Consider the following 24,472-nt stretch of genomic DNA (forward strand, 5'->3'; position numbering starts at 1 on the left):
CCTCCACACCGGTCTTATGATTGCACAATTGACCTTCAACCTGGTGCCATACCTCCCCGTGGCCGGGTTTACCCTTTGTCGGTCTTGGAGGATAAGGCCATGGAGGAGTATGTTGCTGACACACTTTCTCGAGGTTTCATCCACAAGTCCTCGTCTCCTGCTGGTGCTGGTTTCTTCTTTGTGAAGAAGAGAGGTAAACTGAGACCTTGTATAGATTATAGGGGTCTTAATCGTGTCACGATTAAGAATGCCTACCCGATTCCATTGATTAGAGTTATTTGACTGCCTCAAGGGAGCAATGGTTTTCACAAAGCTTGACTTGAGTGGGGCATAAAATCTCATGCGCATTAAGGAGGGCGACTAGTGGAAAACTGCATTTAATACCAGAACAGGCCATTATGAGTACCTGGTAATGCCTTTTAGCCTTTGTAACACCCCAGCAGTTTTCCAGGAATTTATTAACAATGTCCTCCGAGATTTGTTTCAGTTATGTGTGGTGGTTTATCTCTATGACATCCTCATATTTTCCAAGTCCCTGGAGAGCCACCACACAGATGTCTGTCGTGTGCTTCAGAAACTAAGAGAGAACAATCTCTATTGTAAACTGGAGAAGTGCGAGTTCCATTGTAAACAGGTTACATTCCTGGGCTATGTCATTTCCACTGCTGGTTTTTCGATGGACCCAGAGAAACTGTCGGCAGTCCTACAGTGGCCTCGCCCCGTGGGTTTACGTCCTCTGCAGTGTTTCCTGGGCTTTGCCAACTACTATCGGAAGTTTATTGGTAACTTCTCATCTCTGGTCAAGCCCCTGACTGATATGACCAGAAAGGACGGTTATCCACAGAGTTGGTCTCTGGAGTCCATTAAGGCCTTTGAGACTCTCAAGGCTGCCTTTGTTTCTGCTCCTGTGTTGGCACATCCTGATCCTATGTTGCCTTTTATCCTAGAAGTTGATGCTTCTGAGACTGGAGTTGGCGCCCTTCTGTCTCAACGTCCTAACTCTAAAAGAGGGCTATGCATCCGCGTGGCTACTTTTCCAAGAAATTGTCACCTGCTGAGTGCAATTATGAGATTGGTGATAGAGAGCTGTTGGCCATAATTTTAGCCCTGAAAGAATGGAGACATCTCCTTGAAGGTACCACTGTGCAGGTTCTTATTCTTACTGACCATAAGAATCTTACATTCTTGTCTGAGGCTAAGCGCCTCTCTCCCAAAAGGGCGCGATGGGCTCTTTTCTTGTCGAGTTTTAATTACATTGTCTCATTCTTACCTGGTGCAAAGAATGTAAGGGCTGATGCTTCCAAGTCGGAGTCGGTTCTGTGGGAGTCGAACATCCATGTATGGGACTGTAGCAACACCAGAAGCCCTAGAGCCGGACAGCCCATGGCTCCGTCCTAGCCCGGCAGCCATCTTGTTCCATCCAGGCAAGACCGCAGGACTTCACCAGCAGATTCTACCGGGACCCGATCCCACTCCGATCCCCACTAGCCCCTATCCTCCTGGGACCATCCACAGCCACCATGGGTCGCCTCTGCTCTAGCTAGCTAGATGTGGAAGCCCTTGGCTTCTGCCTAGCCCCAGCCCACCTCCCAGCTCATCCCCCCCTCTATTCAGCAGGCCAGCGTACTTTTCCCATCCCAGAACACTGCCTCCTTCGCAAGAGGCATTGGGTGACACAGCAAGCCAGGCCTACCACAGCACAGGCCTACCCCCGACGTCCATCTTGTTCCACCCAGACGCAGCTGCATTACTGGTAAGTAGTGGCTTAGGCCCCTAACACCCTCTTATCTGTTCCTTTAGCCCCCCATCTCCTCACCTCTCTTCTTCTCTGGATTATCTCTGATCAGGTAAGCCCCCGGTATCCCCCCTAACAGTTGATCCAGGGTCCTCCGGTCCGACCGACTCCGGGGTCAGGAAGGCATTTTTCCCCCTACTGTAGCAATTGGCCAGCACAGCTAGTTTTTTTTGCCTTCCTCTGGATCAATGGAAGGATGGATAGGTCAGCGTGGCACCCCCTTCATCGCTACCGGAACCATTCGCACCGTCGTCAGCACCCCAACACACCACTGCCATTACTAGCAGCATTCTTCAGCACCAGGATTTTCTCAGCAACATCACCGGCATCGCATCATCACAGTCATCCTATCACCATCAACTTTATCCCTCGCCATGTGCAACTTCAAATACTCAGCAGAAGTTCTCCACAGGCTAAGAAATACCACCTCAACATTACCAACTTCCATTAAAAAAATCCTACAAAAAGAAAAACTACTAAAGACAAACCTACAATCAACCATCAAACACACAGACACCAACTCAACCACAACAATTAGCATGCGCCATGGTCAACACCAGATCTGCAGTCAAACAGACTGGAAGTACACGACTTCATCACCCAAAACAACATAGATTGCCTCTTCATCACGGAAAGCTGGCTAACACCCGACTGCAACACCATGCTAACCCATTTGGTGCCTGAGAACTACAGTATCCTAACTGAGCATAGGAAAGGAAAAAAAGGAGGAGGCCTAGCAGGGACCTTTAAATCTCACCTTGTGCTCACCAAACCTACTTTACAGAACTCAGTGCCTTTCATGGAGACACTAACTCTACATCTTCAATCAACACCCCAAGACACCATTCACATACTACTATGCTACAGAGCACCAGGACCGAAGACTAATCTTCTTACACCCCTTACTGAATTCATTTCAATACACACCCTGAAAACCTTCTGGTACTTGGGGACTTTAACCTCTGGGCAAACTCTACTCAAGACCCTATCGCGACCACCTGCATTAACCAACTGGAAGAACTAGGTCTCCAGCAACTGATAAAGGCTCCCACACATTGTTCAGGACACACTCTGGACCTCATCTTCAAACAAAATATGGACATCAACATACTCAACATACCACTACCATGGACGGACCACCACACCATCAAATTTAAAATTGCCTTTAACTCCATCCTCCAAAAATGGAAACACGCAACAACACACTGGAACAGATTGCAGAAGAAACTACACTCCAAAATCTTCAAAACCACATTATCAAACAAAATAGCAATGCTGAATTTAACCAACTCAACAGAACAAACACTCAACAAGGCTTTACTACAAAAAGCAGACTCGGTGGCTCCAAAACACAGAACACTCATCCGAAAAAGAAACTGGGGATGGTTTAATGTCTCTCACTCTTCTCAAGCAAGAACGCAGAAGAGCTGAAAGAGCATGGAGAAGAAATCCTATCAAGGAAAACCACACAAACTACAAAGCACTCACTGAAAAATATCACAAAGCAATCTTCAAAGCTAAAAAAAGATTTTGCGAACACCATCTCATCGGTTTTAAACCGCCCTCAGGAACTTTTCAAAATAGTAGCTCATTCGATGAACCCTACCTGCTTAGAACCCCCAAGAAACGAAACCCAAGAATTCTGTAATAAGTTATCAGATGTTTTTCATCAACAACATCCAGAAAACAATTCACCAAAAAAAAACAAACAACTAACCTCATTCAACCAAAGCAAAGGGAAGATATCGACACAAACATCACACAATTACCGAAGTTCTCTCTGACCCCAATCACCACTGACACCACCAAAAAACATCATCAAAAGCCTCCGAGACAGCACATCACCAATCAACATCATCCTCACAAAACTCTTGAAAGAATGTTCCGACATTTTGGCTCCCACCATAACACACCTCATAAATCAGTAATTCAAAGAAGGGATTGTCCTGGGCGCCCTCAAACAAGGCATCGTCAAACCCCTGCTAAAGAAACCCAACCTCAACCCTCAGGACCCTAACTACTGCAGACCTATAACAAGCCTTAACACCATCTCCAAGATTATGGAGAAAGCAGTAGTACAACAGCTACAACGCCACCTGGACACACAAACTCCTGGACTCTCTGCAATCAGGCTTCCACCCAGGCCATGGCACAGAAACTGCACTTCTCAAGATATGGGACAACACCCTTGAAGCAGCAGATGACAGAGAATCATGTCTCCTGGTACTGTTGGACCTCAGTGCAGCGTTTGATACAGTGGACCACAATTCTCTACTCATCCGCCTCACAGAAGTAGCAGGAGTCACAGAGCCAGATCTTCAATGGTTCACATCCTTCTTAGGAAATCATTCTCAGGCAGTGAAACTAGGAGAATTCACCTCTGACACCCGGGCAATCTCTTGTGGAGTCCTTTAAGGGTCACCCTTGTCACCAGTGCTCTTCATCATATACATCCGCCCACTCCTCAAAATCATCAGAATATCAGGCCTCTGCTTCCACTCATACGATGACGATACTCAACTCTGCCTCCACATCACCGGACAAAAAGACCATCACCAGCACCTAGAAAAATGCCTCACTTTGATAGACAACTGTATGACCACTAGCTCTCTCAAACTCAATGAATCAAAAACAGAGCTTCTTATCCTACATGAAAACCAAAATTCCAAAACTAAGACCCCATGGACACCACCCACCATCTTTGGACAGATTATCTCTCCAAGGACCAAAGCCAAGAGTCTCGGAGTCATCTTTGAAATATCAATGGATGCATAAATAGGATCAGTAGTCAGCGGATCTCACCATCTCCTCCGCCTACTATGTAGACTCATCCCCTTCATTCCAAAAGAGGACAAAGCAGCGGGAGTTGGAACAGTCATTAATTCCCGACTCAACTATGCAAACTCCCTCTATATAGGACTACCCAAATATCAACTTGCGCACTTACAACTCATCCAAAATACGGCGGCAAGACTGATAACAGGAAAAAAAAACCTGGGAATCCATCTCCCTTTTACCAATCGAATCGGATCACATTCAAGACCCTCTGCCTCACCCACAAATGCATACAAGGAAATGCTCCTCAATACCTACGCGAGAAGTTAACACACTACACACCCAATCGCAGTCTTCGATCATCTAACCAAAACCTTCTCCTCATTCCCAAATCCCGCTACAAAGCAAAGGGAGAACGAAGATTCGCAATCCAAGGACCACGGTTATGGAACGCTCTTCCGACTTACCTCCACATAGAAGAAAATCATCAGGCCTTCAGGAAAAAACTCAAGACCTTCCTCTTCTAAGAAGCTAGACAACACAGGACCAATCCAGCGCCTTGAGGTGATTCAGTTCACATTGCAGCGCTAGACAAATATATATATTCATTCATTCATTCCCCCAGTTGTACTCCCCCTAGTATGTATGATGCATGCATATTCTTAGCCCCCAAGTGCATAACTTTACATTTATCAACATTAAACCTCATCTGCCACATAATTTCCCAATTAGAGGTTGGCTTGTAAATTGGAGACATCCTGTAAGGACGTTATTCCACTGCATAGCTTGGTGTCATCTGCAAAGACAGACATTGTACTTTTAATCCCAGACCCAATATCATTTATAAAGATAATAAAAATTAAGGGTTCCAGCACTGAACCTTGGGGTACACCACTGATAACCTTAGACCATACAGAGTAATGCCGCGTACACACGTAGCCGACTATCCGACGGACTTAGTCTGGCGGACTTATTTGATTAAGGATTTTGATACAGTTTATGGAGCTTATAAAATATACCACTCAACATGTTTCGCTCCGAAAGTGAGCTTCCTTAGGAGTAGTTGGTATATCTAGTAGATAAACTGTAAATGAAATAAATACATACATAAATCAAAATAAATTGGATACATGCATGGATATAATTCATGCTAACTAGCACTAAGACGAAATAGTTTGAAGTTACAGGATACAATAGAGTATATACAAAGGTCAGGAAAAAAGGATTGAAACACATGTTTATCGTATAAACAATATATGTCCAAAATGTGATCTCACCTACACACCATATTAGTAATACAGCTGCGCGTCCCATTCGACTATGTTCTAATATGTTGGGATCAAGATCAGAGCCCAAGAATTGATGCATAGGCGGTCCATATCGGAGGTCATAGGAAAGCTGCTAAAATAGGACCTAAACAAACATAAAAGGTCTAAATATGTGTACGCATAATAAATCGTACCCCATTCAAATATAGGCTAATATGCCATTACCTAAATCTAGTAGAGCAATAGGGTCAGCCAAGGCTCAGCTTATAAGAACTTGCTGGTTCAAATTCAATAGTTGAAAACGTGATTTGTGCAGTGAAAAACAGATGGACAGGAACCCCTGCAATATTGGTTGAGTAAATAAAAAGATGAATCAATAAAAAGGAAACAACACACAAAAGGCATATATTGTCCTAGGTACAAGGTATTCACCCATATAGGGGACACCAACTACCTATTAAACATACCTGACAATCAGTGCACAAGAGTTCTGCTGGGAGCACAATAAAGTCTGCTGGGTCACGGAGTTCAATCTCCTCCAGTTGCAAAAAACAGACAGGCAGAGCAATGGCGGTCTGAATGACCGCATTTAAGCAGCCCGCCCAGCCCGGCGGCGTCTGACGTCACCACCGTGCTGCGGACAATTATTAAGGAAAAGCTGTTTCAGTATCGGTATTGTCGGTGTGATTTTCTCACTTTACTTTTTCGATTGGCTACTTAAGACATGGGGACTCCGGGCATTGACGCAGATTAGGCGCCATCTTGTTGTACCTCGTGAGCGAAACCTTCGCCGCTGTTCGACGTCCTTATGGTACATTTTGCCATACTCCTCTATTTAATTATTCGATATCGTTCGACGCTATTTGAACATATTTTACTATATGTGTATTCTACGCTGTTCCGACGCCATTTCGATCCATCTTCCCCACACAGCTTTTCCTTAATAATTGTCCGCAGCCCGGTGGTGACGTCAGATGCCGCCGGGCTGGCTGCTTAAATGCGGTCATTCAGACCGCCATTGCTCTGCCTGTCTGTTTTTTGCAACTGGAGGAGATTGAACTCCGTGACCCAGCAGACTTTATTGTGCTCCCAGCAGAACTCTTGTGCACTGATTGTCAGGTATGTTTAATAGGTAGTTGGTGTCCCCTATATGGGTGAATACCTTGTACCTAGGACGATATATGCCTTTTGTGTGTTGTTTGCTTTTTATTGATTCATCTTTTTATTTACTCAACCAATATTGCAGGGGTTCCTGTCCATCTGTTTTTCACTGCACAAATCACGTTTTCAACTATTGAATTTGAACCAGCAAGTTCTTATAAGCTGAGCCTTGGCTGACCCTATTGCTCTACTAGATTTAGGTAATGGCATATTTGCCTATATTTGAATGGGGTACGATTTATTATGCGTACACATATTTAGACCTTTTATGTTTGTTTAGGTCCTATTTTAGCAGCTTTCCTATGACCTCCGATATGGACCGCCTATGCATCAATTCTTGGGCTCTGATCTTGATCCCAACATATTAGAACATAGTCGAATGGGACGCGCAGCTGTATTACTAATATGGTGTGTAGGTGAGATCACATTTTGGACATATATTGTTTATACGATAAACATGTGTTTCAATCCTTTTTTCCTGACCTTTGTATATACTCTATTGTATCCTGTAACTTCAAACTATTTTGTCTTGGTGCTAGTTAGCATGAATTATATCCATGCATGTATCCAATTTATTTTGATTTATGTATGTATTTATTTCATTTACAGTTTATCTACTAGATATTCCAACTACTCCTGAGGAAGCTCACTTTCGGAGCGAAACATGTTGAGTGGTATATTTTATAAGCTCCATAAACTGTATCAAAATCCTTAATCAAATAATGTGATTAAGTGCTTTTATGATTTATATTGTTTTGTATCTTTTGTGTATAATAAAAATTTGTGTTATTTTTACGCCATTTCTTTCCACTTGATATTGTTTCTATTATGATATATCAGTACCTTGAAAGTCCCTAAGGGTTACCGTATATACTCGAGTATAAGCCGAGATTTTCAGCCTCTTTTTTGAGGCTGAAAGTGCCCCCCTCGGCTTATACTCGAGTCATCGCTGTCTGCCTGCTCGATCAGCGTGTCGAGCAGACAGACAGCGGCCATTCTATAATTCAAAAGCCGCGCCTCCGGCTCCGCCTTCGCCTGTGATAGGCGGAACACTGAATTTCCCAGCAGCCTGTGTTCCGCCTATCACGGACATCGTCTCATCCTCGTACTACGGACGAGGATGAGACGATGTCCGTGATAGGCGGAACACAGGCTGCTGGGAAATTGTGTTCCGCCTATCACAGACAGGGAGGCGCGGCATTTGAACAGGGGAATGGGCGCCGACGAAGAGCGGTGATCCTGGGACGGGACCGGACGGAGGCTCGGCTCGGGACGGGACGGGACCGGACGGAGGCTCGGGACGGGACGGGACCGGACGGAGGCTCGGGACGGGACGGGACCGGACGGAGGCTCGGGACCGGACGGAGGCTCGGGACACAGGTAGGCTGGACACACAAGGCCACACACACACACACACACACACACACACACACACACACACACACACACACACACACACACACACACACACGGATGGACACACACACACACAGGGATGGATGGATGGATGGACACACACACAGGGATGGATGGATGGATGGACACACACACACACAGGGATGGATGGATGGATGGACACACACACAGGGATGTATGGATGGATGGACACACACACACACAGGGATGGATGGACACACACACACACAGGGATGGATGGATGGATGGACACACACACAGGGATGGACAGGCATATCTCACCCTCGGCTTATACACGAGTCAATAGGTTTCCCAGTTTTTTGGGGGTAAATTGGGGGCCTCGGCTTATACTCGGGTCGGCCTATACTCGAGTATATACGGTAGATCCCTTGCCCCTGTTGTGTTTTTCCATATATATTGGGATGTGGTGCTAAGAGTCATCCAGGTTATACCTCCTTTTTGTATATTTAAATGACACTAGTGTTCCTTCATTTTTATATATTTTTTTAGAGTCTCTATTCTTTAAAGCTTTTTTAACGTTGGCCATGAGCCACATAGGTTTTATTTTTAGCCTTTTAAACTTATTGCCCATGGGAATATACTTTGCAGTGAGTTTACATATAGTCTTTATGAAGAATTCCCATTTCTGTTTGTGCCCATTGATGCCAATATTCTCTCCCAGTCTAAGCCCTGGAGAGCAGCCCTCATCCTTGGAAAATTTGCTTTCCTAAAGTTAAGTGATTTTATCTTTCCCGTATGTGTTTTTTGCTTACAGCTAACATCAAATGAAATCATGTTATGGTCACTGCTACCCAGATGTTCCTTTATATGAACATTAGTAATAAGCTCTGCATGGTTTCAGATTACCAGGTCCAATAGAGCATCATTCCTAGTTGGGGCCTCAATAAACTGGACCATAAAATATAAATGATACATTTTTGCCCTTTAACTGTCCCAGCAGTGCCATTACTCCAGTCACTTTCTGGGTAGTGAAAGTCCCCCATTATTATCACCGTCCCAGCCCTTGCAGCCCTTTCCATCTGTGCAAGGAGCTGAGTCCCCACCTACCCGTTAACATTGGGTGGTCTATAACAAACTCCAATGATTAACTTTGAACGACGCACATTTGTATGCAGTTCCACCCATAATTCTTCAGACTTATCACACTCTCCATTAACCAGGTCCTCTTTCACACTCACTTTGAGATCACTTCTCACATAGAGACATACCCCTCCACTTTTCCTTTTTATCCTGTCTCCCCCCGAAAGAGTTCATAGCCAGGATAATTAATAGCCCAGTCATGTGAGGAATGAAACCAAGTTTCAGCAATACTGATTACATCATAGCTCTCCTCATGCACCAGAGCTTCCAACTCACCTATTTTGCTTGGCAGACTTCTGGCATTGGTGAACAAACACTTTAATGCATTATTACATTTTGCTCTGTTTTTCATATCTTGTTTAGTAGTACAAGTTGCATTATAATTTCCAATGGTTCTTTGCAACATGGGAACTTTCTTGTCACCTGCCATAAAGCTCCCACCCATCTATCCCCATGCCACCCTCCATTAATGTCTGACCCCTAACCTACCTGTGCCCGATGGAATTCTAGTTCACCCTCCCCCTTAATCCTAGTTTAAATACTCCTCCAGCCTTCCCATAAACTCCCCCCCCCCCCAGCACAGCAGACCCCCTTCCATTCAGGTGCAAACCATCTTTAGCATATAGGTTGCACCCCGATGAAAAGTTAACCCAGTGCTCTAGAAACCCAAATCCCTCCTCCTTACACCAGGTCTTTAGCCATGCATTCAGCTCTCTAATCTCCCCCTGCCTTTCCTGTGTTGTGCATGGCATAGGCAATGCTTCAGAGAATATTACCTTGGAGGTCCTTCCCTTCAACTTGCAGCCTAGTTCATTAAATTGATTCATAAGGAACCTCCACCTTCTGTGTATTCTGTCATTGGTTCCAACGTGAACCAAGACAGATGGGTAATGCCCAGCCGCTCACAGTAATTTATCAACCCGATCCACCACACGCCGAACCCTAGCACCAGGGAGACAGCAAACATTTGTTTGAGGCGATTCTGGTGACAAATTATTCTATCAGTCCTTCTGATTATAGAATCCCTTTTTACCACCGTCTAGGCCTACCTGCACTCCCCTCATCATCTCTACTAGATGGGCTTCTCTCCAGGCTGTTAGGGCTGTCACCTCTGTGTTTGCCACCTCCAGAACTTCACCCAACTTGGCAAATTTGTTTTGATGCACAAATACAAAACTGGCCTTTCTTTTATGTGAGCCCCTTCCACTCCCTCTAACTACGTTAACCCATCTTCCTATCTGATAATCCTGACTTGCCCCTCCACCCTCCACCCTCCACATCAACCCTACTGAACACCTGCTCAGCAAGCAGAGGACCCCTTTCTCAATAGGTTTTTATTGAAGATTGTCATTTTAAACAGAATTTGAACATAAATGCTTGACATATCGCTCATGAAACATATATAGTTCAGCTGAACAAACAAATAAACAAATAAACCAGATACCATTACTACATGCTATAATTTCCATCTACCTGGGCAGAAGGATGGTGACCTATTAGGAAAATAAATGATCTACAAAATGTTTGTCATCCTCTAGAGTACACGTAGCCTAGTGTTTTCGTGTATTGGTACAAGTTCGTCGCATAAACTCAGTGCTAATACCCAGCTATATGTGGGAAGTTGATCTCTGGAAGGTTATCTGGGAGGGTCACCCCACCTGGACACCCCGCCTGGGGATCACTACTGTGTCTCTGTGGGGTGGTCCCTCCCTCCTCCCCTTTCCCCATATTCATATTTTATTAAACGAAATTGGGAGATTCACACATCATTAACTTCATTCAAAGATCTGTAACATCCGTGGGGATTCAATCCATTGTATCCATGGTTTCCAGATGAGGAGAGTTTGTGATGTACTTTTGTGGGTTAGTGCTAGGGTGGATTCATGTGTAAAATGTATCTGTATTGTGTGAATTACGTCTTTCAGGGTGGGAGGAAGTGGGTCTTTCCATTTCCTGGTAATGTTAAGCCTCGTTGCCAGAAAAATGTGAGAGAGGATGTGTCTGGTTGGGTTGGGGAACCTGTCCAAGGACAGAGATAGAATGGCAAGAGAAGGCTTCTTTGGGACAGCGGATAGTGTCACCTCTGCTATTAATTGGTATACTGATTTCCAAAATGCCAAGATTTTTGGGCAGTGCTAGAGTATATGGATCAAGCTGCCTTTCATTCCACAGTTCCTCCAGCACATGTCAGTTATTACTGAATCAAATTTGGATAGCCTGACTGGGGTCAAGTAACAACGGTACGTTATTTTATATGCCAGTTCCCAGAGGGTGGAGCAGCTAGTGATTTTGTAAACGGATCTACCTGCTTTTCCCCATTCTTCTTCAGTGAAAGAATGACCTAGTTCCTTTTCCCAACGGATCAGTGGGGTTGATTTGATAAATGTCATTTTGTGGTTGAATATTTTATAGAGTAGGGATATGCCTTTGCTATGTTTAGAGGAAGAGGAAATGAACAGCCATGCTGGTCGAGGGATCGTGATGTTTCGTTTTTTTAGGGAATTGATACAATGTTTAGTACGTAGGTACAGAAAGATATCAGAACAAGGGAGTTGGAATTGTTCTCGGAGTATGGGAAAAGGTTTAATTTCGTTCGCAGTTATCAGGTCAGCTAGGTAGTTAATTCCCAGTATTTTCCATCGTTTGAAGTTGGACGAGTCTATCAGATATTGTAATGTTTCAATGGGGATGGGTACATCGGAGTAGTCGGGGTCATTAGAGGAGATTTTTGTGAGTTTGGACCAAGTTTGGCATGTGGCAAGGATTGGGGGAGATGGGAGTCGTGTATGTTTGGCTCCCAAAGAGAGGGCCAGTAGCCAGGGTACCAGATCCATACCTGGGACTGATGAGAGTTCAATGGTTTTCCATAGGGTTGGGGATGAGGTGTTGGAGAACCATTCTTTAGCTTGGGTCAGAATGGAAGCCCAGTAACAGTCTTGGAAGTTGATATAGCCTAGTCCTCCCACCGTACGATGTTTAGTAAGTTGGGAACCGGCACATCTGGGTCTTTTGCCTTGCCACACATATTTTAAAAGAAGTGATTGTAGAGATTGAAAATATTTGGCGGTTATGGGGATTGGGACAGTCCTGAACAAATATAATATTTGGGGGAGATGGAGCATTTTGAATGCCGCGAGCCGACCTAGCCACGAAAATTCAACCGATGCCAGCCTGGTTAGGTCTTCCTGAAGTTTAGTGCAAAAGGAATGATAGTTCGCTTCGAAAAGAGACTTCGTTCTAGGGGTAAGGTGGATGCCAAGATACGTTATGCTAAGTTTCGCCCAACTGTAAGGGAAAAGTAGTTTAAGTTGGTTGCTAATATCCTCGCTTACTCCTAGATCCAGTATATACGATTTAGTGTCATTAACTTTATAATATGATATATCTCCAAACCAGGCTAGCATCTTTTGGACTTCTGGTAATGTTCGTTCTGGTTCTGTGATTAGGAGGATCACATCGTCCGCAAAAAGGTTAATCTTATGTTCAGTGTCTGCTATGCGGATGCCTTTTATTCTGCTATTGGTTCTGATGCTTTCTGCTAGTGGTTCCATAACTAGATTAAATATTAAGGGGGAGAGCGGGCAACCCTGTCTCGTCCCATTTGTAATTTTGAAGGGATCCGATAGGGTGTCTGAGGCTAGTACTCTGGCAGAAGGGTTTGAGTAAAGAGCCATTATGTAGTCGTGGATTGGGCCCGAGAGCCCGAATTTATGTAGCACCGCTGAGATATAGCCCCAGTGCACCCTATCAAAGGCCTTTTCGGCGTCGAGGGAGAGGAGTAGGGATGGGATTCTGTTTTTTTCTACATGGTGGATAAGGTCTATCATTCGTCTGGTTGCATCAGATGCCTGGCGACCTTTGGTAAAGCCGGATTGGTCTTGATGGATCAAGGAGGGTAGGATGCTGTCTAGCCTATTTGCAAGAAGTTTGGCGTATATTTTTATATCGATATTGAGTAGCGATATGGGACGAAAATTTTTAGGAGTGTTGGGCTCCTTCCCAGGTTTAGGAAGGGCCACTACTCTAGCACTTAGCATTTCAGGGGGAAATTGTGTGGATCTGGCAGCTGTGTTAAAGGTACTGCATAAGAAGGGAGCTAGAATATCTTGGAACAGTTTATAATACTCCCCAGTGAAACTGTCTGGGCCAGGAGACTTCGCTGCAGGGAGTTTATGAATGACTCGTCTAATTTCATCTACCGTAAATGGGCTGTTGAGTAATGAGTGTTGGCTTGGGGATACCTGTGGGAGTTGGAGTTTGTCAAGGAAGGAGTTGATGCTCTCCGAGGAGGGTTGTGTGGTGGAGGGGTCCTTATTAAGGTTGTAGAGATCTTCATAGTACGTACTAAAGGCATTGGCAATATCATGAGGTTTAAGAAGTTTTTGCTGGGAGTGAGGGTGGAGTATAAAAGGAATTTTAGTCTTGTTTCTGTATCCTTTGATTTTAAGGGACATTGCTTTACCAGCTTTATTACCTGTGGTGTATGATCTAGCTTTGAGTAACCTGTATATTTTTTCTTGTTTCTCAAGGAGGTGGGATCGTAGGTCGTGACGTAGAGTGAAAATTTTTGCTTGGAGGGTAGGGGAAGGTGCAAGTTTGTTTTGTGATTCATCGTTTGCTAATGCGCTAGTCAGTTCATCCAATTTCCGTGATCTAGCCTGCTTTGCCCTAGCGCCTAGTTGTAAGAAGACCCCCCTAATTACCGCTTTATGAGCGTTCCACACCACCACCGGGTCAGACACAGCTTCCCGATTGAGTGAAAAATATTCCACTAGTCGTTCCTTGATATGGGAGGATGAGTTAGGATTGCGAAGTAGATAGTCGTTGACTCTCCATATGAAAGGGCGATGGTGGGAGGGACCATCTGAGATGCTGATGCTTACTGGGGCATGGTCCGACCAGGTGGCGGTGTGTATATCAGATTTAGATACTCTTTGTAACAGTAGCTTATCGACCAGAAATAAATCAATTCTTGAGTAAGTGTTGTGACGCGACGAGAGGAAGGTAAAATCCCTCTCGCTCGTGTGACAACACCTCCACACATCATACAAATCCGTTGAGGATATATAGCTCCCTAGTGGGGAGGGGCGTCTCTTGGTGCCAGACGTTGAATCTAGTTCAACGTCTGGAACCATGTTGAAGTCTCCACACAGAATAACGTGTCCTTTTTGGATTTTCTTAACCTTACTGACAATTTTTTTGAGAAACGCCAATTGGCCATTGTTGGGAGCATATACAGAGACAATTGTGTACATAACATTATTAATTGAACCTATCAATATTAGAAACCTCCCTTCCTGGGTCAGATTTGCAATTCGTGAGTTGGAAGTTCACTGAGTCTTTGATCGCTATCATCACTCCTCATTGTTTCTTGTGGTATGAGGAAGTGAACACATGGGGATAAAGTCGATGTTGGTATTTAGGGGGAGCAGTTATAGAAAAATGTGTCTCTTGTACGCAAAGAATGTCACTATTATGGGAAATAGCAGTTGACCATAAAGATGACCTTTTAGCAGGGTGGTTCAGACCTCTTGCATTGATTGATAGGATAGTGAATCCCATAGTCGTAATCAGGAAATAAGATCCCCCAAAAAAAGAGAAAAAAAGTAGATAAAGCAAAAAAGGAAAGAAAAGGGTCCCTGGGTACCTTGAGGGTCCAGACACCGGCGACTCAGCTGAGGTCTGTCGGATGTGGCAGAGGCAACGTTAGTTCCTTATGAGATTGTCCCAAGAATTCCAAAGTCGGTGTTAGCTACGGGTAAAAGTTGAGTTAGTGCTTCAAAGGTCACCAATCGATATTTCTAGTTGCTTCACCTGGTAGTGGTAATACGGGTAATGGGGAGTGGGTAATGGTATCAGAAACTGAAGAACAGGATAAAAAGGACAGCACAGGGTAGAACAAGGGGATCCAAAAGAAAGAAAAGGGGGAAATCCGAGTTGTGCGGTATGCACAGAAGACTAGCCAGTAGCCTGTTCAGCATCAAACGCTGAGGAGCAACTGGTCAGGGTGGGGGGTATAGTTCAGTAAGTGTGAGTCGTGTCGCAAACCATTCCGGACGGGTAGTAGTTGGAAGTGTCCCGGACTCAGTTATCAGCGGCGGTTATTTTTGCGGGATCCGCGGCCTGCGCCAAAGGAGAAGGGATTCGGGGCCCCTGTGGTATCTCTCATATCCGGTGGGGGATCAAGAAGGATTCCCCAGTCACGTAGCAATTTCAATCCTCCCTCCAGGGTGGAGATGGTATGGGGTATGCTATTATAGGTGGCTAGTATGGTGGCCGGGTGTCGCCATTTGTACTGGATTTTGTGGTTATTCATGGCCTTAGTGATAGATCGAAGTTGCCTGCGCATCTGTAGCGTGTATTGCGACAAATCTGCGTAAAGTTGAAAATCGGAGTAGGGGGCAGGCAGGGGGGACAATTCTCTCGCCTTCAGGAGAATTTGTTCCTTGGCTTGGAAGAAGTGCACTCTGAGGAGGACGTCTCTGGGGACATCCGCCTCAAGATGGAGTGGTTTAGGCAATCTATGTATGCGGTCAATCGTTAGCTCTATGGGGGACAGTTCTGGGAGCAAGCTAGAGAAGAGGGTGCTAGCAAAATTATGCAGTTCTGTAGGTTGTACAGATTCCGGAATGCCGCGTATCTTAACATTATTACGCCTAGAGCGGTCCTCAAGGTCCGCGAGTTTAGATTTCATCCACAGAGAGTCGTCTCTTTGATCATGATAGGCATCAACCAGGTCATTGACCGTTTCCGTGCACTCCTCCATTCTGGTCTCAATGAAAGTCACCCTATTATCCATGTGCTTCATTTCAAGTGAAAATTTGTTGATTAAAGAGGAAAGATTCGACATGAGGGATGATTGGAGGGATACTAACATATCCTTCATGGTGGTATCTAGTACCGGTTGCCCCAGGGTAGAAAATTGAGCAATGGATGATTGCAAGGAAGAAATTGCTGTGTCATTGTGCAGGCCTGTACTCACAGTTTCTGTGGCCTGTCCCGAGATATCCATCTTCATCCTCGTTTTCGCTGGACTCTGGGTAGCTGGGGTCGCTGGAGAGCAGTCTGGCGGTTCTCCAGAAGCTATCCTGTGTCTGATTTCCTGCGGATGGCCTGTAGTGAGCTCAGAGAAGGACAGGGAATGGCGTGCTGTCCCTCTGGCGGCGCCATCTTGCCCGCTGTGTCTGGCTGAGGGAGGCTGGTAGGCGAAAGATTGTAGTCGCCGTGGGCCGTATCCTGGCTTCGTTTTCGGGACATTCCGATCGCGGAGGTAGCGGGTGACAGCGGGAGGTCGATCGTGCCGCGGATGGCGTTTTGGGAGCCCGGTAAGTCGCTTTTCGTCCGCATGATGTGCGGAGCTCTCAGCTCAAGCTGCCATTTTCGGCTGCGCGCAAGCCACGCCCCCAGAGGACCCCTTTCAAGGTTGTCCTTTCTGCCCAGTGTTGCAACTTGCTCCTCCAGAGCTCTAATGTGAGCTTTCAGAAGGGCAACCCTCTCATATCTGTCACAGCCGTATCCATCCTGGAGCTGTTGCACCAATTTTGCATGCATGTGGCACACTGTGCACTGAGCAAAACCTTCAACCATAAACATAATCACATTCACATTACTATTTTTGGTAAGCGCAGAATATTTAAACCATATATCCATTGTACTACTCCATCAGCAGCCCAGTAGCAAGCATGTTTACCAGCACTAGTGCACTCCTGCGCCACCTGCATACTCTACCAGGGCCCCCCCCGAGTCAGAGGTGTAAAAGAGGCCTTCCTCTGCATAGACCAAGCTCTACCCACCAGGTATATGACAGGTGCCCCAATAGTAAGCTGTTTGCTGTGGGGGCACACAACAGGAGGGAGGGGCCAGGAGCACCGAAGAGGGACCCAAGAAGAGGAGGATCTGGCTTCATAGAATAAAGAGGGTTTCTTTGAATTACTCAGGTGTATTGGTAATACTTGAACCATGAAGCCAGAAGGATATCCATAAGAAAGTTGTTTTTTTTTCCCCTAAAGTAAACCTATAATTAGAGAAGAATATAGGTTTTCCTTGCTGACCTCCTAAACATGCCAGTGGCCTGGCTAGAACTCCAGCCAAAATGTTTTCTTTCTACTTTTTAATACACTGGGAAGGAACTAGAACGTCCATCAAGTCTTGATTTGTAACACTAAAAAGAAATGAGGTGCATTGGATTGCAGTGGCAGCCACTCCATTAGGGGCACAGGGGCGCTGCCCCCCTAATCAATTCTCCAGGCCCCAATCTCCAGTGTCTTTATGGACATTGCTTTGTACACTGGTCCAAATCATTTGGTGACAGGGGGGATTATGGTGTGGGGCTGTTTTTCCAGGGTGGGGCTTGGCCTTTCAGTTCCAGTGAAGGGAACTCTTAAGGCGTCAGCATACCAAGACATTTTGGACAATTCCAGGCTCCCAACTTTGTGGGAACAGTTTGGGCATGGCCCCGTCCTATTCTAACATGAATGTGCACCAGCGCACAAAGCAAGGTCCATAAAGACATGTTTGAGGGAGTTTGGGGTGGAGGAACTTGACTGGCCTACACAGAGTCTTAACTTCAACCCTGTAGAACATCTTTGGGATGAATTCGAGTGGAGACTGCAAAACAGACCTTCTCATCAACATAAGTACTTGACCTCACAAATGCTCTGGAAGAATGGCCAAACATTCCCATAGACACACTCCAAAACCTTCTGGACAGCGAAGAATGCGATCCAGGCTTTCTCATCCAACATCAGTGCCTGAACTCACAAATTATACTTCCATAGACACACTCCTAAACCTTGTGGACAGCCTTCCCAGAAGAGTTGAAGCTGTTATAGTTGCAAAGGGTAAATATTGAACCCAATGGACTAAGACTGGGATGCCATTAAAGTTCATTTTTGTCTGTATTTAATTCCTGCACCTTTTTTTTTGTTTGATAATCATGAAGCTGAACGCTCTGTTTAGAAAGAACTTTGTCTCTGTGAAGAAGCTTCAGCAGTGTAAGCTCTGTTGCATTCCTGTCCGGATGAGGCAGCAAGTGACACATTTATTTAAATGCCAGAATTTCACCAAGAGATTCTATAAAGGGTACAGATTTCTGTTAAAACATGTAGTGTTGGCTACCGTGTGTGTGCAAAGGGTTAACTATTCATTTGACTCAGTCATAATCTCTCAGTCTACCAGTGCTTAGATTGTTGTCCTGCAAACTGGACAATCTCTTCCCAGGGTGAGGCTGGGAGCATAAAAATCAAATGCTGCTGACAGTGATCTGATCAGACAATGGGACTAATACAATAGGAATTGTATATCTGTGCATACCATCTCTTCCTCGCCATTAACGACCACCAGGTGGGCCCCCTTGTTCTCGCACTCTTTCTTGGAGTCGATCCATGGTATTGAGTCTGAAGACAAGTAGTAACAGCTGAGTCCATAGTGGCTCCATCCCTCACTGCATAATGTATTCGAGGAGCCTGAGGGAGCAGGAAAGAGGATTAGGTGGGTGATGCTGGATTGTTTATGGTTATAGCCAAGACGGTAAAATTATAATAAAAGGAAATCAGGAACAGCATGCAGACATACATTTTGTGGGGGCTTGCAGAAGTGAAAAACAGAGTTACCCAGGCCATGATCCACAGTTAAATAGAAGCAACGATCCAGGATCGTCTACCTCGACATAGTAGGACATGGAAACCTTGGGTCAAACACTTTTTGTCTTCCAATTTAGACTCCAGCCTTTTGGAACCCTGATTGCAGCTTTTCAATAACACGTTGACAACAGCGATCCCAGGCCTGCATGAGCCCTGCGACCACCTCTTCCCTTTAACCTATGCTCTCTTATCCTGCCCCCCACCTCCCCCTCTTTCAGCTCTAGTCTTTCGCTCCTTTCTACTCTACTTTCCTTTAATTAAAATTGTTGCTCAAGCAGTACTAGTGCTCCCACGTAATCTAGCGACCTCTGTCTCGGGAGTAACCCAAGCCGCTAGCCCCTGAAGCTCCGGGGCACTCAGCCTCAAGAGTTAGACTCAATGTTAATATTTTACTTATGCCGTTCAAATAATCTTGTGTTAGCTTTGTGTTACAATTTTGTATTGTACTGTGTAACTATGCTATTAAATGACAGTAAAACATTTGAAAATACAGTGGTGTGAAAAGTGTTTGCCCCCTTCCTCATTTCCTGTTCCTTTGCATGTTTGTCACACTTAAGTGTTTCGGAACATCAAACCAATTTAAACAATAGTCAAGGACAACACAAGTAAACACAAAATGCAATTTGTAAATGAAGGTGTTTATTATTAAAGGTGAAAAAAAATCCAAACCATCATGGCCCTGTGTGAAAAAGTGATTGCCCCCTAAACCTAATAACTGGTTGGGCCACCCTTAGCAGCAACAACTGCAACCAAGCGTTTGCGATAACATGCAATGAGGCTTTTACAGCGTCCTGGAGGAATTTTAGCCCACTTATCTTTGCAGAATTGTCCAAATTCAGTTACATTAGAGGGTTTTCGAGCATGAACGGCCTTTTTAAGGTCATACCACAACATCTCAATAGGATTCAGGTCAGGACTTTGGCTAGGCCACTCCAAAGTCTTCATTTTGTTTTTCTTCAGCCATTCGGTGGTGGACTTGCTGGTGTGTTTAGGATCATTGTCCTGCTGCAGAACCCAAGTTCGTTTCAGCTTGAGTACACGAACAGATGGTCGGACATTCTCCTTCAGGATCTCTTGGTAGACAGCAGAATTCATAGTTCCTTTTATCACGGCAAGTCTTCCAGGTCCTGAAGCAGCAAAACAGCCCCAGACCATCACACTACCACCACCATATTTTACTGTTGGTATAATGTTCTTTTTATGAAATGCAGTGTTCCTTCTACGCCAGATATACTTGGACACACACCTTCCAAAGAGTTCCACTTTTGTCTCATCGGTCCACAGAATGTTGTCCCAAAAGTCTTGGGGATCATCAAGATGTGTTGTGGAGAAATTGAGACGAGCTTTGATGTTCTTTTTGCTCAGCAGTGGTTTTCTCCTTGGAACTCTGCCATGCAGGCCATTTTTGCCCTTAACTGAGGCAAGTGAGGCCTGCAGTTCCTTGGACGTTGTTGTGGGGTCTTTTGTGACCTCTTGGATGAGTCGTCGCTGCGCTCTTGGGGTAATTTTGGGCGGCCGGCCACTCCTGGGAAGGTTCACCACTGTTCCATGTCTTCGCCATTTGTGGATAATGGCTCTCACTGTGGTTCGCTGGATTCCCAAAGCTTTGGAAATGGCTTTATAACCCTTTCCAGACTGATAGATCTCAATTACTTTCTTTCTCAATTGTTCCTGAATTTCTTTGGGTCTCGGCATGATGTGTAGCTTTTAAGGATCTTCTGGTGGACCTTACTGTGTCCAGCAGCTCCTATTTAAGTGATGCCTTGATTGTGAACAGGTGTGGCAATAATCAGGCCTGGGTGTGGCTAGAGAAATTGAACTCAGGTGTGGACAACCAGTTATAGTATGTTTTAACAAGGGGGGCAATCACTTTTTCACACAGGGCCATGATGGTTTGGATTTTTTTTCACCTTTAATAATAAACACCTTCATTTACAAATTGCATTTTGTGTTTACTTGTGTTGTCCTTGACTATTGTTTAAATTGGTTTGATGTTCCGAAACACTTAAGTGTGACAAACATGCAAAGGAACAGGAAATGAGGAAGGGGGCAAACACTTTTTCACACCACTGTAAATTTTGTGGGGGCAATGGGGGTACTCTACTACATGCCATCATCCCTTTATCACTGAAAAAAAAATTCCCTTAATGGGATTTTAAAGGGCACTTATCACAACATATATATTTAAAATTATGTAATACTTTTATTAGTACAACATCATTCAAAGATCTAAAATCATATAACTACGGCATAAAATATTACTTTGGAAATGTCCTAGATCAGTGATGGCAAACCTTTTTGAGCCTGAGTGCTCAAACTGAAATAATAAAGTTGGTTTTGTGTTGCAAAGTGCCAACATGGCATTTCACGAGAGAGGGGGGCTGAGCAAAAGAGAGGGGTTTTGTGAGAGAGAGAGAGAGAGAGAGAGAGAGAGAGGGGGGTGAGAGAGAGAAGGAGAGAATGGGGTGTGAGAGGGGGAAGTGAGAGAGAGGGGGGGTGGGGGAGAGAGATGCGGAGAGTGATGGAGAATAGAGAGAGGGTGGGCATGATATGTGGGAAAGAATGGGAATATGGCCTCCTCCCCTAGTTCTTGGGGTACCCCATTTATCACTTTTACCTGTTCCTTTGCCCTAGCTAAAGTAGGGTCCCTAAGATGGGCTGTGCCAAAGTTTTCCCAGGTCTTGGGCAGGCCCGGCAGGTCTAACTCTGGATGGGGGCTCTCTGTGTCACCTGAAAGGACCTCCAAGGGAAAATGGGCAGTCTCTTATCAGTTTACTGGTACCAGTGAATTAATAAAAAAAAAAAAAATTTTTTTTATTGTGACTGTGACATTTTTGGGACCATTGTCATTTATACAGCAATCAGTGCCATTTAAGTGCACTGATTCCTGTGTAAATGACACTGGCAGTGTAGGGGTTATGTGTGACGTTATATGTTTTTTTATTGTAGGGGGCGTGGCCTGGCATGTGACGTCACTGATCGTCTTTCCCTATAAAAGGGAACAGACGGTCGGTGACAGCCACACTAGGAAGCACGGGGAGAGGTTTGTGTACACAGACCTCTCCTCGTTCTAAAGCTCTCTGACCCGATCGTGGGACACCAGCGGTGATCAGGTCCGCTGGTCCCGTGGCCACGGTCAGGGAGCTCAGGACCAGGTCGGGAGTGCGCTGATGACAGCGCGCTCCCGACCCACGGCTGGGCACTTAAAGAGCCACGTACAGGTACGTGATTGTGCCCAGCCGCGCCATTTTGCCAACGTATATTGGCGTGAGGCAGTCCTTAAGTAGTTATGAGTGCTGGCTCTTATTTATTTTTTCAAAAATGTCGCTGCAAGAGGTACAGTCTCTGGGTTTGTGCCCGCTTCAAGCCACCAATTGTAGGGGATCAGACCCAAGACAGGGACAAATTCACAGTCTCTTAAGGAAAACACCATGTTTTAGGCACAGGAGATTTCCACACAGAAGAAAAAGGGCATCTTTCCGTCAATCAAACAAAAATAAAACTTCTGCTCTAACGAGCCTTATGGTGTCAGTAGTCTGACCAGTCCTTGGTTATGTAGTAAATGTCCTTCCAAACGCAAACACTTTGTATCCAAAGTTAGGGAAAACAAGCAGCCATGCTCCTAGTTGCCTCCTCACATAGAGACACACACTCTCCCCCGCCTTAATCAAGACCTGAAAGTCTGTCTCACCCAGAGCTCTATCAGACTCCCAATAAAACCAGCCCTGGAACAGACTTTAACGACACAGGGTAAAGATCTATCCTTCTTTACCCTGAAGTCTTTTCTGGTATTACCTTAGCTTGTAAATCTAAGAATATGTGGAGGAACATAAATCCCATCAATTACTTTTCCTGTCTGTAGCACTACCCCCGAAGGAGCTGCTGGTTAGATTTGGGCTTACCGTTACCTTCTGTTCTCCTCGTTTCACGTCTAGGGGTGCCCCCTGGTAATGGCCCAGTAACTCGAGAGACTGACAACAGATCCACTTGAATGGATTTTATTTGCAAAACGTAGACAATGAAACAGTCTCTTAAATTGGGATCAGAGGGTTGGAAAGGAAGTTCAGGTACTCTAATGCCGCATACACACGTAGCGGACTATCCGGCGGACTTAGTCTGGCGGACTGTACCCCGGACTTTTCGAACGGGCTACTTGCCCACACACGGCACTTTTTCAGTGGACTAATACGGCGTACTAAGTCCGCCGTACTATCCGCCGTACTTTTGACATGAACGGACTCGCCCACACACGCGGAGGAAAGTCCGCTCATTTCGAGCGCATCTCCAGGTAGGCGGGGCCCGCGAAGGAGACGTCGCTGACCCCGCCACCTGGCATGGACTTAAAGGGGAACCCCAACGGCAAAAAAATCGCCGCGGGGGTCCCCCCAGGTCCACATCAGACCCTTGTCCGAGCACGCTACCTGGCCGGCCAGGAAAGGGGGGGGGGAGCAAGCGCCCCCACCTCCTGAGCTGTACCAGGCTGCTTGCCCTCAACATGGGGGTGCCTTGGGGAAGGGGGGGCGGCCCCCCACCCCAAAGCACCTTGTCCCCATGTTGATGAGGACAAGGGCCTCTTCCCGACAACCCTGGCCGTTGGTTGTCGGGGTCTGCGGGTGGGGGGGCTTATCGGAATCCGGGAGCCCCCTTTAATAAAGGGGCCCCCGGATACTGGCCCCCCACCCTATGTGAATGAGTATGGGGTACAATGTACCCCTACCCATTCACCTGTAAAATAAAGTAAAAAAAAACCACAAGGTTAAAATAGTTTATTGCACAGCTCCGGGGGTCTTCCGTCTTCGGGGGTCTTCTCGTCGGACTCCTCCGCTATCTTCTTCTAGCTCTTTTGCTAGCGGAGGAGCCCGGCTTTCTTCTTCGCCGCCCTCTTTTTCCGACTTCGGGGGTCTTATCCCCCTCTTCGGTTCTTCTGCCGGGCCACTGCGCCTTCTTCTAGCTCTTTTACAGGTGGTGGCCCGGTCTTCTGTCGCCGCCGCCGCCGCTGCTGTCGCCGCCTTCTGTTCTTCTCTTCTTCTCTTCAGATGTTGCCTCGTCGCTCCCTCCGCTCACAATGAAGGGGACCGGGCGTGCGGCTACTTATATAGGGACATCACCGGATGATGTCCCCGCCTATTATGATGTCACAGTCTCAGAGGATGCTGGGACTGGGTAGGGGTACATTGTACCCCATACTCATTCACATAGGGTGGGGGGCCGGTATCCGGAGGCCCCCTTATTAAAGGGGGCTCCCGGATTCCGATAAGCCCCCCGCCCGCAGACCCCAACAACCAACGGCCAGGGTTGTCGGGAAGAGGCCCTTG

The 24,472-nt window shown here is 45.8% G+C and overlaps 1 protein-coding gene across 1 annotated transcript in view; it reads right to left on the minus strand.

Moving 5' to 3' along the window:
- Nucleotides 1-18,667: 18,667 nt before the first annotated feature.
- The window catches only part of LOC143962521 (uncharacterized), a 48,886-nt gene continuing 43,081 nt past the window's right edge, over nucleotides 18,668-24,472 (minus strand). Inside the window, exons 11-12 of the mRNA XM_077471795.1 lie at nucleotides 18,829-18,980; nucleotides 18,668-18,742 (exon numbers count right to left, since the gene is read on the minus strand). Of these exons, the coding sequence (XP_077327921.1) occupies nucleotides 18,668-18,742; nucleotides 18,829-18,980 (227 nt within the window). The remainder of the gene's footprint in view (nucleotides 18,743-18,828; nucleotides 18,981-24,472) is intronic.

This window comes from Lithobates pipiens, unplaced genomic scaffold (genome assembly GCF_037356315.1).
Source record: "Lithobates pipiens isolate NorthernLeopardFrog02 unplaced genomic scaffold, aLitPip1_a1.2 Scaffold_8, whole genome shotgun sequence".
In the NCBI taxonomy this organism is placed as follows: Eukaryota; Metazoa; Chordata; class Amphibia; order Anura; family Ranidae; genus Lithobates; species Lithobates pipiens.